This window comes from Botryllus schlosseri, chromosome 12 (genome assembly GCF_051294905.1).
Source record: "Botryllus schlosseri isolate E-star chromosome 12, Bs_hap1, whole genome shotgun sequence".
Lineage (NCBI taxonomy): Eukaryota > Metazoa > Chordata > Ascidiacea > Stolidobranchia > Styelidae > Botryllus > Botryllus schlosseri.
Genome location: NC_137247.1, coordinates 26,258,408 through 26,276,380, shown reverse-complemented (window position 1 = coordinate 26,276,380; position 17,973 = coordinate 26,258,408). Strand labels below are relative to the sequence as shown.

General features: G+C 38.5%; 1 protein-coding gene across 2 annotated transcripts in view; it reads right to left on the bottom strand.

The window, feature by feature from the left end:
- Window positions 1-17,973, bottom strand: part of LOC145452809 (dynein axonemal heavy chain 5-like) — a 104,205-nt gene that overhangs the window by 39,003 nt on the left and 47,229 nt on the right. For both annotated transcript variants that reach the window (XM_080330948.1, XM_080330949.1), the window contains 15 exons: window positions 12,647-12,747; window positions 12,026-12,164; window positions 10,911-11,132; window positions 10,010-10,339; window positions 7,520-7,714; window positions 6,887-7,038; window positions 6,735-6,823; window positions 5,814-5,931; window positions 5,368-5,494; window positions 4,668-4,806; window positions 4,036-4,172; window positions 3,591-3,734; window positions 3,144-3,382; window positions 2,487-2,788; window positions 292-395 (listed from right to left, as the gene is read on the bottom strand). In XM_080330948.1, the coding sequence (XP_080187074.1) occupies window positions 292-395; window positions 2,487-2,788; window positions 3,144-3,382; window positions 3,591-3,734; window positions 4,036-4,172; window positions 4,668-4,806; window positions 5,368-5,494; window positions 5,814-5,931; window positions 6,735-6,823; window positions 6,887-7,038; window positions 7,520-7,714; window positions 10,010-10,339; window positions 10,911-11,132; window positions 12,026-12,164; window positions 12,647-12,747 (2,538 nt within the window). The remainder of the gene's footprint in view (window positions 1-291; window positions 396-2,486; window positions 2,789-3,143; window positions 3,383-3,590; window positions 3,735-4,035; window positions 4,173-4,667; window positions 4,807-5,367; window positions 5,495-5,813; window positions 5,932-6,734; window positions 6,824-6,886; window positions 7,039-7,519; window positions 7,715-10,009; window positions 10,340-10,910; window positions 11,133-12,025; window positions 12,165-12,646; window positions 12,748-17,973) is intronic.

Sequence of the window (17,973 nt, the reverse complement as noted above, 5' to 3'; positions counted from 1 at the left end):
CATAAGCTATCTGCTTGCCACATTATTCGAAATTTCATTCCGGTGACATCGTATTTAATGATACGATTGTTGATATACAATGTTCTTTCCAATTCTCTACTAGTTGCTGCCGAATACCCCTGACGAGTGTCAGCTGAAAATATTCGGGCTGATTAATTATGATTATAATATTATTAAACAGCATATTGAAGTTCTATACCTCCGAAAGTCTTTCGGAAAATAATTTCTAAATAATTCACAGAAATCACTCAAGACTTGCGATAAGTTTAGAACAATTAGGCTAATGCAAACCTGCAGATATTCGTACACGGCCTGCAATTCAGCGAGGGGATAAAGCTTGACTTTGTTCTCTTTTGCTTGAGACGAGATGGGACGATGGTGCTCCTTGGAAACGACTGAAACGGCCTTTCACAGTTAATACAAGGAAAACGCTTTATAAAGAAGACATGTTACAAGAATTGCAAATTTCATGAAAGCTTGTTTTTATGAAAAGAAATAGGTATTGGTAATCATTACTATATTATTCAATAGTTATTGACGAAATTATACCTTACCTATTAATAGGACCGAGCCTCCAAAGTACGTGCTCTTTTTATTAGGAATTATTTGAACATCAAAAATTACAGTCTCAGTGAATTAATTTGGTTGTAGCGAGGAAGCCTCGAATTATCAGTGTTTCTTGACCTTAAATAGGACGCGGACCCAGTATTTTTTGAGTGTTTGCGTGGAACGCCCAACCGCAAAGTTTGGGGAGAGGGCAATTAGAGGAATATGCCGTCACTACCACCAGGCCCTAATCACAACACCATATTGCCATCTGGTCTAGTAAATATCTGAAAAGCTAGCTGACGACTAAAAATAAATACATAATTCGAAAATAGGGATAGATCTCATAAAGGATGATGTAGTTTTATAGTCGTAGTTTCAACAGTGGCATTTTAACCCTACTCCCGCGGTCGGCCTCCAGGCCAAATTTTAATGCATTAACCAAAAAGTTTATAAAATGCAAACAACGAAGCCTGAACCGACGCGCAATATATCGCCGTGATCAGGAAATAGCAGCCTAACCAACTGAGCTACTCGGACGGCTCAGACGAGAGAGGTGACGATGGTATTCAAACAAGTCTCGCGATTTCTCAGAAGTGAAAGAGAAATTTGTTTTTCGTTTTCACGTGACATGATACATAATCCTTCCCATAGTGAATGACCACGTGGTTGTCTTACACATCAATTTCGGCATTCAAACAAGACATTACTGATCTTGATACATTTACGCAGTCGCGCGTACCGCGACAGGAAAGTCTTCGTTATAAGCATTACTCACGGCCGCCGCTGATTACGTCATCGCGATAGAGGCAACGCGCCTTGTAATTCGTGTTTATTTGGCTTTGCCTGGTCCAGTTATATATGTCCAAATCCATGTTACTGATCTTATAGATACTATTGATCGCACATAACTAACAAAATGTGCAATTTGCAACTACACAAGGCCATCGTAAGTAAATATATTGCCTTGTTTGACACTTCTCATAGGCGCGCGATTTCTCTTGTTGTTACATTTCATATCAATTTGAAACGTGTTCTACACATCGAATGTCCGGATACAGGTTCGTCAGTATATGGACATATGATCAACATCTATTCATTGAAGTCTACAGTAACTTCGTATAACACATAAAACGGATGATTCAACTGTCTGTATGATGTTGTTATTACAGGCAGTCGCGTAGCTTACACACCCATGTCTGTAGCGTTTATGTAGCACTGGCGTTGGGTAACTTATATCAGACCAACCTTCGTGATACTGATCTTGTTGAAGTGTTATGGACTGCATCTAACTATGTGTGTGACATTCAACTGTAGAAGGCAATCGTAAGTGAATGTATATGGCCTTATGCGGCAATGCTGACATGTGTGCGGCATTTTTTCACGTAACAGAATATTGCTTTATTTCACACCAATTTGAAGCGTGTTCTATCCAACTAATTTCCGATATTATGGTTTCAATGAACTCTTGCGATTAACAACTACTCTAAAATGACAACTGTGTCTGCTTACAATGTGTAGAACGGAAGATATAAGGGATTATAAGATTAGAGTTCATTCAGGCGAACTGAGCTACACATTGTATTTTGCAGGAAATTTTTTCTGTATTCAACCTGCATTTTGAACAGATTTTGCGGTAAGGCAATGATTTATATAAAGCTCTTCGTATGCGCATTGAAAATAGCCATTTATAGACGATAACTGTAACCGTTTATGACCACTACAACGCAAGATGTCGTTAATTGATTGAAGCGTGTTTGTGAAAAACTTTGCATCGATCCTAGGGGATCCACCCGCGGGGAAAGGGTTAAGAACATCTAAAACCAGTTCGTAGGTTCCAAAGAGTTTCATCAACTTAAGGCCACGTACAGCTGCTTTAACGTATAGAGGCACAGTTTACAATTAAAAACTTGGTCGATTTTAGACGTGGAATAACCTACCTGAAAATGTGGTGAAGTAAGCAGGCTGCGATTCCACATCTTTCTTGCCATCATCCTCGTTCCCTGCTACGTTGATATGTCCAAAATATTCTTTCGTTACCGCTTCCATAGCGCGTTCAAACCAAGATACGTCCGCGTTACGGCACAGCTGATCTCCAAACAACCTCTGCATTTCGTGCTTCCAGAAGGAGAACATGTACGTTTCGCTGGAGCGATTTTCCTCGTCGACGCGTTTGAAGCACTGGCACATTTTGATGACTTGTCGGAGACAGAAGGCGTAGTGTTGACGCCCGGGCACAGGGCTAAAATTGGAATACACTTTAGCTATCTTTCTAATTTTATTATAATTTGAAGAAAAAAAAACGTAGCTATCTTCCTAATTTTATTATAATTTGGAAAACAAAATGGGTAGCAATCTTTCTAATTTCATTCTATTTTGAAAAAAATACGTGGCTATCATTCTAATTCTAATTTTATTTGGAAAAACTCACCGTGTAGCTATCATTCCAATTCTTATCAAATTTTGCAAAGCTGAGAATGCTCTAATTATGACCTAATCGGTAAGTGATAGCTACTAGTCTTACAAGCAAATATTTGTGGTTGATATGTTCATATGTAGCGTCTGCATATAGCACATTCCAAATAAAATAGCTCTACCTCGGCGTGAGAGCCAGCTTCAACTGATCCAGCAATTTGCTGCTTGCAAGTGACAACAAATCATGTATTTCTTGAGAGAGAGGTTTTTCGGACATGTTGGCTTCCAACACGGAATAAATCACTTTCTGAGTGTCCGTCGTCGTGGGGCTTCGCAATCGGAACACGGCAAAGTGACGAAGCAGACGCGGGTCAAGGTTGGTGCCGGTACGGTATGCGTTTACAGACATGGTCGCTAAAACCTGGAACAGGACATCGGGAATGGAAATGCTACGAATTTACAGAGATTGCATTTAGAAATAGTATTATCTAGGGTTCAATTTGTAATTCCGTTATTTTTTGTTCTCTAGGAACATGGGCTTTCAACCTTTTGGACACATTTAAAAATCTTGACCTTTTGAAATAGTTGAGAAACGTTATTCTAATTTTTTAAAATCGTTCGGTACATACCTCAAGTCCTTCGATGGTTCTCCATTCGAACGGCCTGTCCAGCTTGCAGAAAGTATGATCGTCCACCAAAGATCGCAGAAGTTCATTACAACGCTGTACGCCATCTCCATCGCATTGAGGCAGGTTCAAATCATCAATGAAAGCCTAAAAATAAACGGAACACGTGATTACGGTAATTTCCGACAATAGAGGACGGTATTTGAGAGTCAATAATAAAAATGGCAATGGTTTTAATGAAATTATCTCCACAACAACTCAAGTATATGCTTCGCAATGTCACTTTCACTCGTATTTAGGTATTTGAAGATGCCGGCAACTCTCGCTCTAAATACGTGCATAGACAATAACAATGAAGTAGACTAATTTAATGCTAATCGTCATTTAATTAAAAACCCAAATACAACAAATATCCGACACAGATATAAGCAAAATCGCTTTCTCTTACCTCCAAAAATTTACCATCCCTCGCGCCGTAGACGAATCCCTGCCTGTGCTGGATATTATTCTGCATGAAACTGTGCAGTTGAGACGCAGTCGACGCCTGGCTGAAGACCAACCGCCTCAAGATACTGAACTGCTTGTCTGAAAAAGTGTAAAAATGCTTCAGTAAAAAGCCTAATATAAGAATTTTCCAACAATTTCAAACCGTGGCATCCTTTGAAACTTAAAAAATTAATGCCGTCCCTATATTTATCAACTCATTGAAAATAAATTGGGTACATTGTTTTAATTTAAAATTCTTGTTTACACAGTAGATAGTAGTTAAAATGGTAGACAATAAACATGATAGTACATTAATTAGTTTTATTACATAACCTTCTCAGTTACTGTGATGGTCAAGCTTGTTTTTTCTATATCCCAATTGCGATTGTGCAACTTTTGAGTTATAAATATCGATAAATCTGGCTTATAGCTGTACTAATATCTTAATATTAATTTATTTCATTTGTTATAACAGAGTAGCCTTAGATATGATAAATGTGTTCTAAATTTCTTCATGACCCCCTGAAAAATGCTCATGGCCCCCATGTTAGGAACCCATGAACTAGACACAGAAAAGGGGGACACAAACTTTACCTTGGGTGTCGAGGAAGTCGTTGATTAACGCAGTTTTTCCAATTCCTGTATCTCCTACAATTAAAGTGTGTTTCCGGGCCATGTGCGCAAACTCCAGAAGGCTTCTTGTTCGAATTGTATCCACCGTGTCCACAAACACCTTAAAAGTCAGTGAGCTTCGATCAAAATTCATTACTACTCTTGAGCTGGATCAAAAAATCATAATCAGCAGAATCCGAATTGTATTTAACCACTCGTATTACAGTCCTGACAGTAAATAGTAAGGAATATCATTAGCCGAAAACGTATGTTGCTAGCTGAATGTTTATTTTTACCTCACCAACATGGACATTGTATCATATTTCTCACCTCTATAACATTTGGCTTCAAATTTGAGACGTAGCCTATCTATGAGGAATAACAGCAGTTTGTGAACTAATCTGGGTAATGATCATAGCTATTGATAAAATCATATGTCTCTATTACACAATCCCAACTCTGTATGACACCTAACAAACTAACAAACTTTTGCTACCAATATTTGTGAAAGATATTACTAATGGGACAAATTCATAAATCAAAAAACTAATCTCAAGAAAAGATTCAGCGAACTGAATTTCAGGAAACGCTCGGAATTCAGCCAAATCCAGATGTAGATGTACTCTAACACTATGCCGTGTAGAATATAGAGGTAAATACAGTACAAATCCAGTTCCCTTACCTCTCCCAGCATGTCTGTCGAGCCAGTGTAAGTAGCTTCTGGCACGCGTGCAATCCAAGTGTCCCATTCGCCTGATTCATCGACATAGTAATCAAACACGGAGATTTCATGATCGTAATCGGGTAGTCTGGATAGAGAGCACAAATTAAGCACTGTGACAGGTTCTGGCTATTAGATAATTCCAGAAATTTGATTCGATGGATTAGATCGAAATGCCTACAATTGTTCCAAGTGTTTAGCACTGTTGCGCTGATTTATGAGTGCCATCGGAGTTCACTGGAAATTTGTATTTCCTGAAGTTAAACACGCCTGTTGGATTGGAGGTACCATTTTCGTGCACAGCTGGTATTTAGTTGTAAAAATATGGAGTTAATATAAAGGATGTGTTCATTTGATGAAGCTGGGCAAGTTTGAATACTATGGGACTGACCAACGCTGACACTTACGCTGAGGACAATTGTCTGAGCTGGTCACTGAAGGTCTTGACTGTATTTCCTTCCAGTAGACCACCAAACGCCCACACCAGACAGAACAAATACAATCTTTCGATGTGCAAATCTCCGCCTGGAATAGAATGATACAGGTTGTATTTCAGGAATAACTTGTCAAACATTCACCAGGGCTGAACTAAATGATTCTAGCATTAAGTATCGGTGAAGTCGTGATAGACCCACAATATTGTCACAAAGTGCAATGAAATAGGCATGGTCGGAAATATACCAAATCATCTTTATGTGATGTAGAACTGGCATTATGTTCTTTGTGGGTTACTCTCACATTGAAATAGGCAATTAGTAGACAGATCATCAATATCACAAAAAACAATGCATTCATTCTGCCAAATTTATTGACTCCTGATGAGATTTAGTCAAAATGGCTTCAAGTACTTGCAATAGCTCAAGGTACAATACTCTGATATTCAATTTCAGTAGTTCGCAACCTTATCAGCTAGCCTAGAACAATTTCAAAAGTGATTCTGCGCACCAGCCGACTTCTGAAATCAAAATCAACCCATAATGCAATTACTAATTATAGCAAAAAAATGCAACTCCAAACACAGATTTCGAAGTTTAAAAAATGATCAGTACTAATTCGTTATATTTAGGAATTGAATTGAATTGCTATATTTTTTGTGAATTCAGTATTTGTAATTTTATTCTAATTTTGGAAAAAAAATTGTGTAGCTATGATTCTCATTTTAATCTATTTTGGAAAAAACTGTGTAGCTACGATTGTAATTTTAATCTAATTTAGGTAAAGATTGTGCAGCTATGATTCTAATTCTAATGTAATTAGGAAAAAGCTGAATATTTCCGGCTTGTCTAACTATGCGATTAAAAGACAATCAGTTTTTAGGATCCACGTACCTATGTGTTGCTGATGCTCGTTTAGCATTTCTCCGAGCAAGGTCAAGCATGTCGTGAGCAAACCAACTTCACAAACCGGCAGCTTTATACTGAAACAAGAGATAGGTGTCAAAGAATGACCACATTAGCAATAATATTGGTGTATTTCATACCGCTTGTCGTGGAAGACATAATTGCAAACTGGGTCCAACGTTTTCTCGAAAGCAATCTCCAAAACCCGTCGTTCGTCTGCGTTTCTTTGTTCGAGCCATGCCTTTGCCAGCGGACGCCATCCTAGCACGTTTTTATCAACGTACACCAATCCCTGTGCGATTCAAAATGATATCTTTTACCATGGGTATTGCGCTGAATTTTAATCACAGAATGTATAGAAAATGCATTGGTCAGTGGTAATGCGAGGTAAAGTCATGTACCTCAGTAATTCAATTCCAAAGGGAGATTTCAAGTACGTCATAGGAGTAAGGAAGATGTTGAAAGGCCAAATATGTGCCCATTACGCGAAAATAATGCCAGCTCACGGTGGTATTTTTTCGATCAAGAATTACAAAATAATCGTGATGTCATGCACCTGGTGTTATGTTCCTTTTGCGGCAACAAAAAAGATAGGTACTTTCATATCGTAATTATGATGATGATGATGTCATAACAGGTGAATACTCGGTTCGACTGGAAACTTAATACCGGACTGAAATTCGAAACACTCAGATATGAATGGGTGTACAATCTGTACATTGTTCAACTTTGAGGCACACACAAACTAATCAGATCTGAATACTTTAACTCACAGTTCGTGATAGCACAGAAGGAGAGGCATTGCTCAGGTCGCACGTTTCAAATACGATTCTCATGTTCTCGGTCAGGTAGAGACGGTCTCCGTTGCTTAGCTGCATGACTTTCTGATCTGACAAAGCGCCGTTGAGACGGTCCGCCCAAGATGACACCAGTGGTCCGTCCAAGCAAAGCCACGTGGTGCTTTGATTCTAGAGATTCGAAAGAAACACGCAATGATTAGCCAAATTATTGGAACATCCATAAACAGTCAGTATATCCAAACACCTCAATGTAAAAACACTGTTGCAATACTCGACCTGGACTTATGCTGTGAGATTCATAATTACATCATCTACAATCACATGTTTTGCAGTGATTTTTTCTATATAATAATTACATTTTTCAAAGAAATGGTGATAACTTAATTCAAAATATGTGGCGATGCCCATTGATTCAAGATAATTATGAAGATCAAGACATGCAAATAAGAATTCACTAAGCCAGTGGTTCTCAACCTTTTTCACCTCGCCAACCGGTAAAATTTCAAAAAATGTCTGGCGGACCGGTGAACTTTTAAAATTGAAATGAAGCCTAAATGTAAAGTATGCAACCGTTTTTTGCAATTATATGGTGGTGGAGAGTGACATTTAGAGGGTTTTGATCGTATTTAATTATATTCATGATGGCATCCATGTGATTTTATGGTAGTGAGTTTGCCGAGTCGAGGTAAAAATGCGTTGTCCAGATGTCGTGCTACATTGCTCATTGCCCACTGCCACCAGACGCAGGGTACTCTGGCAACTACCTATACGAATACAATGCATGCTGTAGGAAAACAGATTACAGCAACTATACCGGCCATCCGCAAAACCGGGCCGAAAAAGCAACTCCGTCAGCCCATCCCCAAAGACGCTGGTCTTGGGATCCCCACAGGGCAATAAGTCAAACTTCCGGGGGCTTCACCCTCAGACCCTACCGTTGGGTGGATGTTTTCACCTGTACTTGTGAGCACATCCATTCTACTCAGCGTAAGCAGAGAGTTCACGTAGCTTAATCGCGCCAATAGCGAAAATTTTCGATCATTCACAAGTGAAGCAATTTCTCGCGGCCAAATTTTTGGCCCACCTTTAGGAGTTCCATGTTAACCTAAGAAGCTTCATTATGTGTTGGTGCGCCGTGGCGTGGTAATGGCTAATGTCAAAATACCTATAATTCAGTCCATATTTCTCAGAAAAGGGCACCTAATAAGCAAGACATTTAGGGATACTAAATCGTGCAAAGCGCGAGAAGAAATTGAAAAATGTTTAAAAAAAGTTTCAAATATATACGCTATGATTTATGTTCATTTGCGAAATCATTTTCAGCCCTATTCAAGCTCGGCCCCTCTCCAATTGGGCGGTTTGTGGTGCCCCAATTACGGTCCTCACAAAATGAATGAATCGAAAACCAATGATCAAACTGCGCTGTTTAGCGATGAGTCGGCTCGTATCTGTACTGTGTACTTGTCGCTCGCATGTCGTCAAATGACACGTCTTGAACTTTAAGTCAAATCGAACATGTTTTCAGCCCTAATGTTACCTAAGGAAGTTATGAATCAGTTTAAAATTTGATGTTTTATTTATTTTATCAATGAACAAGCTTTCAACATTGCATATTGAAATTAAAGTATAAAATTCTAATATGTCTGGCGGACCGGCAGGAATGTCGTCACGGACCGGCACCGGTCCGCGGACCGGCGGTTGAGAAACACTGCACTAAGCCACAATTTTATGGAATAGCGAAGTGACATAATTTCCTTTAGAAAGAGCTATTTTATGCAATCCAATTTTGTACTCCAAGAACTTTACTTTTACAGGTCGGAATTGAGCCAAATATTTTACGAGTCATTTTTTTCAGCCAACCTAACAATTTCAGGGGGCAGCCAGGAAAATTCGAAAAAACAGCCCAATGTTTTAACCAAATCCAACTTTGGTTCTACGGGTCGTCATTAAGATAAATTTGTGACAACTTGTTTTTTTAAGGCAACTTAACAATTCGATGGGGTAACCAAAGAAATTGAAATATTTTTTTAAACTTATCCCAAATTAACCACTTAGCTATATTAATAATAATAAGTTGGAATGGAAAAAAATTTGCTATAGATCGTTATTTTTAAACGAAAATTGTAAAAAAATTATAGTTAATCCAAAACAAGTTCGAATTATGCAACGATTTCATGAGGTAGCCAGTAATAACTTCTACAGGTCGAAATTAAGCCGAATTCGCTAGGCACTGTTTCTTTTTTATGTAAATTATCTTTTCGTTATTAAACCCAAAACAGGTTAGAGTTGAGACAAATTTACTACGCATCCTTTGCGACATAAAAATTTATCGATTAGCCAGTGAAATTTGCAACAAAAGTTATATTTGAACAACCGCAATGTCTGAAGACCTTCTTGGAGGTATTGAACTTCAATATACTATTGAATATACAATTGAGAGACAATGTTATATCTCATACTCACCCTGTTAGCCTTACGCCAAGCGTACGTCAAAATCCCGTCAGACCATTCGTGGGCCGCGTTAGTCTGCCCGAACATCTGGGTCAAATCGTCCACAGTCAATGGATGCAGTTTCTGCAGCTTATGGTTCGACATCCCTGGACTGATAGTCCTTCCTGACGGGTTGTGCGGTAGTTTGCATAGAGAATCTATCAGGACCGACAACAACGCGGACTTGCCAGACCCTGTAGGTCCGGCCAGGACGACGCCTTGGCGGGCCTCGGCGGTTTGGTAAAGCTGGGTTGCTTTTGATAGCCAAGCGGAGTCTGGAATCAAACCTTTTTCTGTCGCGACCTGGAGAGATATTATTCCATTATTATTGCTAGTCTATATGATATACGTTTTGGTATAAAAACAAGAAAAAGATTATTAACTATAAAATAACTAACAATACTGGCATTGTTATCGTAAGATATATATCTCCCTCTAGTATACATCAAATTCTATCTATATAGCAGCATTTCTGACGATAGAATATGGTGAATGGAGATAGAAGACATTTCATTTTTCATATTCTAAAACAACTGTGTGTCTGATACAGCAATAACTGTGGTAAAGGGATAAGGCAACAATCAAGTCAAAATCAAGTGATAAAAAAACAATGGGTACATTTAAAATGCTCTGACACCGATACAAAATGTAGTAAATTTGGAAAAGTAAATTCAGAACCCAGAAAATTTGAGTAGTAATTGAAAGTTACAGCTGGATCTGGGTAACGAGAAAAAGTCACTATTTTTCAAAAACTAAGCCAGGCTTGCTATGTCAGCACAATTTCAATATTGCAAAATATGTGGCTGATTTGAAACACATGATATGTAATCCCTGACATTTTAGAGTTACACGCATATAATCTATTGCAACATACCTGCGACAACACGGGCTCCAGCACCACTTCTTTTCTGCGTATACTGGCCGGTCTGAACGAATGGTTGCTGTGATTTTGAATCTCGGCAGAGGGTCTTATGGTCGGCGCGTTTCCGAATATTTCTTTCACCATCGGAATACCGCTGAAGGTGTCTCTCAGTATGTGATGGAAGATGGTGGTTTCGTAAGGGCTAAGTCCAGGCGAGATGGTCTCTATGATGGCCTGTTATTATATAAAATACTTTCGATGTAGGCATATACAGGGTTATAATGACTCGACTCGCAATTTTTCGTTAACTTGATTTGACTCCAGTCATTTTCGTAAAATACACTAGACTCGAGTCAAATTGTCCGGTGACTTGGTTACCACCCTGGGCCTATATCATGTTTTTGGTACTTATCTATAAAATCAAGGATTTCATTGTCAAAATTCAGTCTCAAAAATCCAAATAGTGGATTATTTTTCAGGTGGGCCTACAAATTCTGTTGGAAACGTGTCCCATTTCATACTCGTCCGGGCTATTTTCATTCTGAATACAGGCATTAATAAAATCAAGGCCTGTTGTAGCAGTTTAAATATGATGCAAGATTAAGAAATAATGACACAATGAATTATCATGTCTACACTGCAAATAAGGCAGAGTTCACGAACGATGGTTTTTGTTTTGCAAAATATAATATACTATATATAGGCCAATCTATTTGGACACTAAAGATGTGCGCAGACAGCACAGAATAGATGGATGCCTGCAAACTTGATGAATGGGCAAATTGAGCTAATGTAAACGGAAAATGTACCAGCTTTTATGAAAATTCGGCAACCAAGTTTCTGCCAACAGAAGTACGTGTATAAACATAAAATATTACATTGAGATTAAGCCATCGGTTCGCATCGATAATTCAAGATTTTTTATGCTAGTGACGTGATACACTTTTTGATTGCTAACGGTCACCCCGTACGAGTATCAGCCGACAATATTCGGGGGTTTATTTCATGAGCAAGATGTTATTCAATTGTATATTGAAGTTCCGTACCTCGTCAGTTAATTTAATTACAGATCTGGCAGGTTTATACAGTAATTCTGAGTTAGACTTGCGAAAGACCAATGTACATACTTGTACTACAAGACCATGGTCGATCTTAGCTTGTCCTGTCAGAGTATTGGTCATCGTTGTCTTCTTGGACAATATCTTCTCTGGCACAGGCGGTTGGACCCTGGGCGCGTTTGTTACAACGACGGGCGATGGCTGCTGTCTATAAAGGCAGAGAACAAATTCAGTGGCAGACTTGAAAAACTAGATCATTCGAGTTCTCTAATGAGACTGATTTTAGCGAAATGACAGAAATTTACTACTAATTTCAATTGTGAAATGTTCCTATGTTCTCATTTTTCGTTCTCATTTTCCTGAAGATGCTCCAGGAGAACTGCATTGAGCGAAATGAACCAAGCTGGCTGTACAGACATTTCTCATTCTCTTGGTTATGAGAATCAGCTCTGCTTTTATACGAAGTTAGCATGATTTTTGTTAGATTCAAAATTGAATTGAAGCTTTTTCAAATTCATTAATGCTAAGTCGAATCTAATTTAGTGAAAAATGTGAAACTATACTTCTATTTATATTTCTATACTTCTATTTATATTTCTTTATATTTCTAATCCAATTTGGTAGAGCTGTGAATTTTCTATTCGAGCGTGCTCAGCGGAGTATATTTGTAATTTGCAAATATTATTTCACCTGACTGACGTCTGGCTGTTGGAACGAGACATCTTGGCATCAGCGTCGTTTCGCGATCCAACCACAGTATCGGAACGGGACATCGCTTCCGATCTTTCATCCTATAATTATATAAAGGCGCGTTCAGTAAAAAAGTAGTGAGCCCACAAGTAGGGTTTGCCTTTCCAATTGTACGTGAATAATTTCCAGGTAAAATTATTTCATTTTAGAGAGTTTGGCTATTATTTGGGTAAGTTTGAATCATGCTACAAATGTAATTGTCACAAAAAGAGATCCTAACACGTTCTGCATCATGGGAAGTCCACATCTTTTTTGAAAAATCTCAAGTATTTGAATTGTAGTTAGTCTTTTTGTGTTAACGGTAAGTTTATTGCCTCCAATTAATAACAAAAGTACACGGTTAAGTTTTGTCTAAAAAACTGTTCTGGCAAAAGTGGAATTAGTCTGAAACATCACCGCTTGAGCAAGGAGTGAGAATACTTCAAAAAATCAGAAGTACTCTGTTACCTACGAGAAAAGCGTAAAAGTGAATGGTTTTGCCTAAAAATCTGTTCAGGTAGAGGTGAAAGTCGTCTAAAAACATCATCACTTAAGTGGGGAGTGAGACTTGACCAAACACAACTGAGCGCTTTGAAAAGTAGTTTTAGCTTCCGTTCAAACAATAAAAACTTTTTTCCAAATCTTGCTTGCTAGGCGATTAAATGGTCTGGTTGCCTCAAAAAACCGATGCACACCAAATTTGAATCGCTTTCCGTCGGTAATCGCAAATCTCATACAGTTTTGAGCTTTTGGTTTTATTTAAAAATAAATTTTTTAATTTTTTCAAATTTTACTGGCTACCCATGAAATTGATACGCTGTTTACAGAAACTATGTAAATCAAATTTGACTCAATTCCAAACAGTAGAAGCGAAGTTATTACGGTTATAAATTTTAGATTTGAAAAAATGGCATTGACGGTGGGCAATCCCAGAAACTCAAATAACTTTGCTTCTACTGGTTCGAACTTTCAAATATTTTATGATAATTACTAAATTCTAAAACTGTAAGAGTTATATATATATAATATACAACTGAATAGTATGTTGCTATTTAAATGAACCCGAATATTTTCGGCAGACACTCGCCAGGGGAATCGTCAACTAGTAGACAATTCAGAAGAGCATTGTATATCAACAATCGTATCACAAAATATCACGTTACCAGCATGAAATTTTGAATAAATGGGGTGACAAGATCGCTTAAGCACTCTGCGCCATCAGAAGCCAAACACACTTTCCTTTGTGTGCCTTGGAGTCGACTTTCATCAAAATTCATTTTCATTGTTCATGTTCATTAGGGTTGTTCAGATTTGGGCAATTTTTTGGAAACTTGTTTTGCGTAATTCCAAATGATAGTTTAGTGCATAAAAACACCTCTAAAACCGATTTTGGTCATTTTTATCGCGATCTTCCTTGCGCGCAAAGCCCCCAAAGACCCACGAGTCAATTCTCCTTACTTCTGACAATCCACCAGAGTGTTTACGTCATATCTTTATCTGTAGTGTTGACCGTGTCACTGGTTTGGAGCTTTGTGAAGTTATCAGTTCAAGACGGCTATGTAAGGATGGGAAATATATCTGTATTTATAACTGTAATGAAATGCAGTCCTATAAATGCCAGATGTATCTTCGTTATACCATGCAGAACCGGTCTATCGTGTTCATGGGAAACATGTATTGGTTGCACGTTTGTTATGAATCGTATACCGAAGAAGCACCATCGATCGTGTTATGATTGTGAGTCGAGCTCGAGAACAGATGCGCAATTGCGCAGATATTTCCAGCTGGTGTTAAGCTAGTAAATGTTACTGGAAGGTATGTAATAAGTTATGTCAGTAATCTTTACCTCAATTTTAGTGTTACTGTAAAATACTGAGTTATCCAATTTGCTGGTAGGCTACAATTTGGTTGAAGAAGAATGTCTGAAACAAAGCGGAGAAAGGTTGTGTCGGACCCACCAAGAACAAGATCGAAGTCTGGTTCTTATTTGATTGGATATTCATCTGAGTGTATTATTCACTCCAAGTTACCCACACTATGCCAAGTTCTACAGTATTTGCTCGACTCAACTGGAACGCATGAACTTGTTTCTAAGCTTATTCTATGTTCCTGCTTGGCTGGACTGCAGCATTGGGCGTGACGCGCCGGTAAACGACTTGCGGTCCATTCAGGAGATACGCGGTTACGCAACTACCGATAAAGATGTTGCTGAATCTGCTCTCAATAAGTTGAAGAAGCATCCATGGTACATTGTGGAAGAACCTGTGGTTTATGCCTTGTTCTCAGAAAAAGTAAGTTGCGATACCAGAAAAAGCATTGCAAGCCGCCTACTGAAAGTTGAAAAACCGCAATCTTATCGACGTGGGCCACCCATTCTCTCGTCAGAAAGGACTATAGAGGATAACACCACTTTGGCTGATTTAGTGGGCCCTCAGTCATGGCAATTGTTCAACGAATTTGAGTGTTCTGGAGAATGGTTGAATCAGCCTGTGGAACAATGGCCTCAGTATAAATCATACAATGAAATGAGCCATTTTGTAAGTAATGTCAAAGTCGTTAATGACGCTGCTGAACGAGGAGTTAAAACTCAACACCGACTTTGCTTCGATCATCACAGATGATGAGCGCCAAAAGAAAAGTCGGCTGCAAGTTGTTGAGCTACACCGTCAGAAGTATCACAACTTCAATAAATCCACACTGAAATCCTATAAGCCTGCATGAGACTAGAGCCTGTTGGTATCCACTTTTTGTTTTTATACTTACCTAATTCTCAACATGTTCTTCAATGATAATAACTGTATTTTCATCTTTCACAATTGTCTCAAGTCACGTAAATGGTCGGCCTACTATGTCCGGATTTGTGTTTGCCTTATTCTGCTTTTCAAGTTTGATAATGCAAATTTCCTTACAATAAATTCATCAAGTTTCAAAAACATAGTCTGTGCCAGATTTCTTTTTCTTATGTTAACTCAGTTATGTTAACTCAGTTGTAAGCACATACCATAGTGGGTGACGACAATGACTAAAATGTGTTGAGATTATTGTTTCTGTTTCCGTAAGAACACCGTGGACGTTTTCTGACAGAATGCATTGGTAGTTGAGGATCAGGACCCCCATTTAGACTTAACTGTCATGATCTTTTAAGAAGAAGCCTAGTGTCGTGAGCTTTTGAGATTTGCATTCTGGCCGTATTCGCTACTGTGACAACGTCTTGGACAGGACAGGCCTGAGTTTTTGTGTTCGGAGGTGGGGGGGGGGGGGTGTCAACTTTCTTTCAGACTTATTAGTAGGGCCATTTTTATATGACCTTAAAAAATCAATTATATGACTTTATTTTATGGAAAATATGACTTTATATGACTTTATGTGAAAATAGTGTATTTTTACATGTAACCAACCTCACTCATGGAACTGACGAGTAAAACATACACAACATAGCAGTAATACGCATGCATTTTTATTTTAAACCACTGCTGTAGTACAGTTTCATGCTGTGTGGAATGTTGGAGTCTTCAAAGTGACAATTTGGAAAATGACATTAATAATGAAAATGAGCGCTCCACAGACGCTGATGTGGGTTGACACTTCTGCAGTTTTGCATACAGCTGGTGAAATGTCTTGCCTTTGTGGATCCATAATTTGTTTCACATCGTTTTTGTCCACTCGCTTCTTAATGTAATTTTTGAGCTCAAGCGAATCTTTTCTGATATCAAGGGCATTTAGATCAGCATTAGCCTCTCTGATGGTTTACGTACAACTTTCCATTTTCAGTATCAAGTTTGAAATATTGTTGTAGTGGAGGCATATTTCAGTGACCAATTCTTTAATTATTTATTATCGTGGTGACCACCGTAAATACTATTTTATTCAAATCCAAATGTACTTGTATATAAGTAGACCAAGATAGAGATTTTTAACCTGCCTACCCACTGACTGAACTTCAAATGACGTCCTACTTCAGCGCACAGAAGTAAAACATATTGTGTAGCAATCTAATGGAAAAGTATATATATATATTTATAGCAACACAATGCAATGTGTGACCTCATAGGTCTATGACTGTAATGTTATGCTAGCTAACCTTACAGGAGGGCCGGCCAACCCGTGGCCCGCGGGCCACATGTGGCCCGCAAGAAGGTTTTGAGCGGCCCGCGAGCTAATTTCCGAAATTAGTAATATTAACAAAAATGGATTGCACAGATTGTGAACTTGCAAGGCCAACCAAAAATTTGATTAGTCTGGCCGGCACACTGGAGATGTGATGACTAAAATATCAGTTCCGACGCATTGGCAGGTCATTGAGCCAGTCACATTTTGGTAGATCTTCGTACACCACAATATAGCAGAATAATTTGCGATAGATTTATCGAAAGTAAAAAACTTCTACACGCTTCACGTTACATGTTGTCACTCGATTTCTTGCTTTTAATATTGTTACCCCTTTGTGAAATTGAAAGAACGCCTAATGCATCAGATTGAGTCTAACTATATTCGCGATTACGAGACAAAGTGTCGTTCAACATATGCGACCTTGCGTTTGCGCTCGCAGAAAGACCGTCGACTATGAAACCTAGGCACAAAATGATTGACGCATGTTTGGTCGAAGCTTTCGATATCGATATGTCCGGGCGCCGAATAGCCCATTCCTTTCAAACTGAGCCCAGCGATATAGCCTACAGCAGGCCTGCAATATAGTCAAATGACAATAATATTGAATTATGAACTTCGAAAAATTTTCGCGCCTGGCACGGCCAGTGGCCCGCGCAATAGTTCGTCAATCAAATGTGGCCCTTTGGCTGAAAAGGTTGGTCAGCCCTGCCTTACAGCTTGCCTTCATTTAATCGGAAATTGCCTTATACTTTCTTAGTGCTTAATTGCTCCACCGCTTAAATTGACACTTTTTATTTAAAGTACCGTATGCAACAATATGACTTTATAACTCAAATATGACCTAACCAGGAAAATATGACTTTATATGACTTTATAACTTTCTTAATATACCTCATAGGGCCGTGATTTTCGCGTTAAAATTGATTTCACGACTTACTGATGCATAGAAAAAAATATGACTTTAATGACTTTAAATGGCCCTACTTATTAGATACTGCAAACCTGATGAGGATTAGGTGAATTGGAGCTACTATAAAGGTGAAATTATATTCATATACAGTATGCCTTTGATTAACATTTACAGAGTTAAAACCGGCTGAAAATGCCTGTATTCGTTCATACATAGGCCTACCACCCGGCTACCTATACCAAATACGGGAAGGTGAAACGCGTTTGGC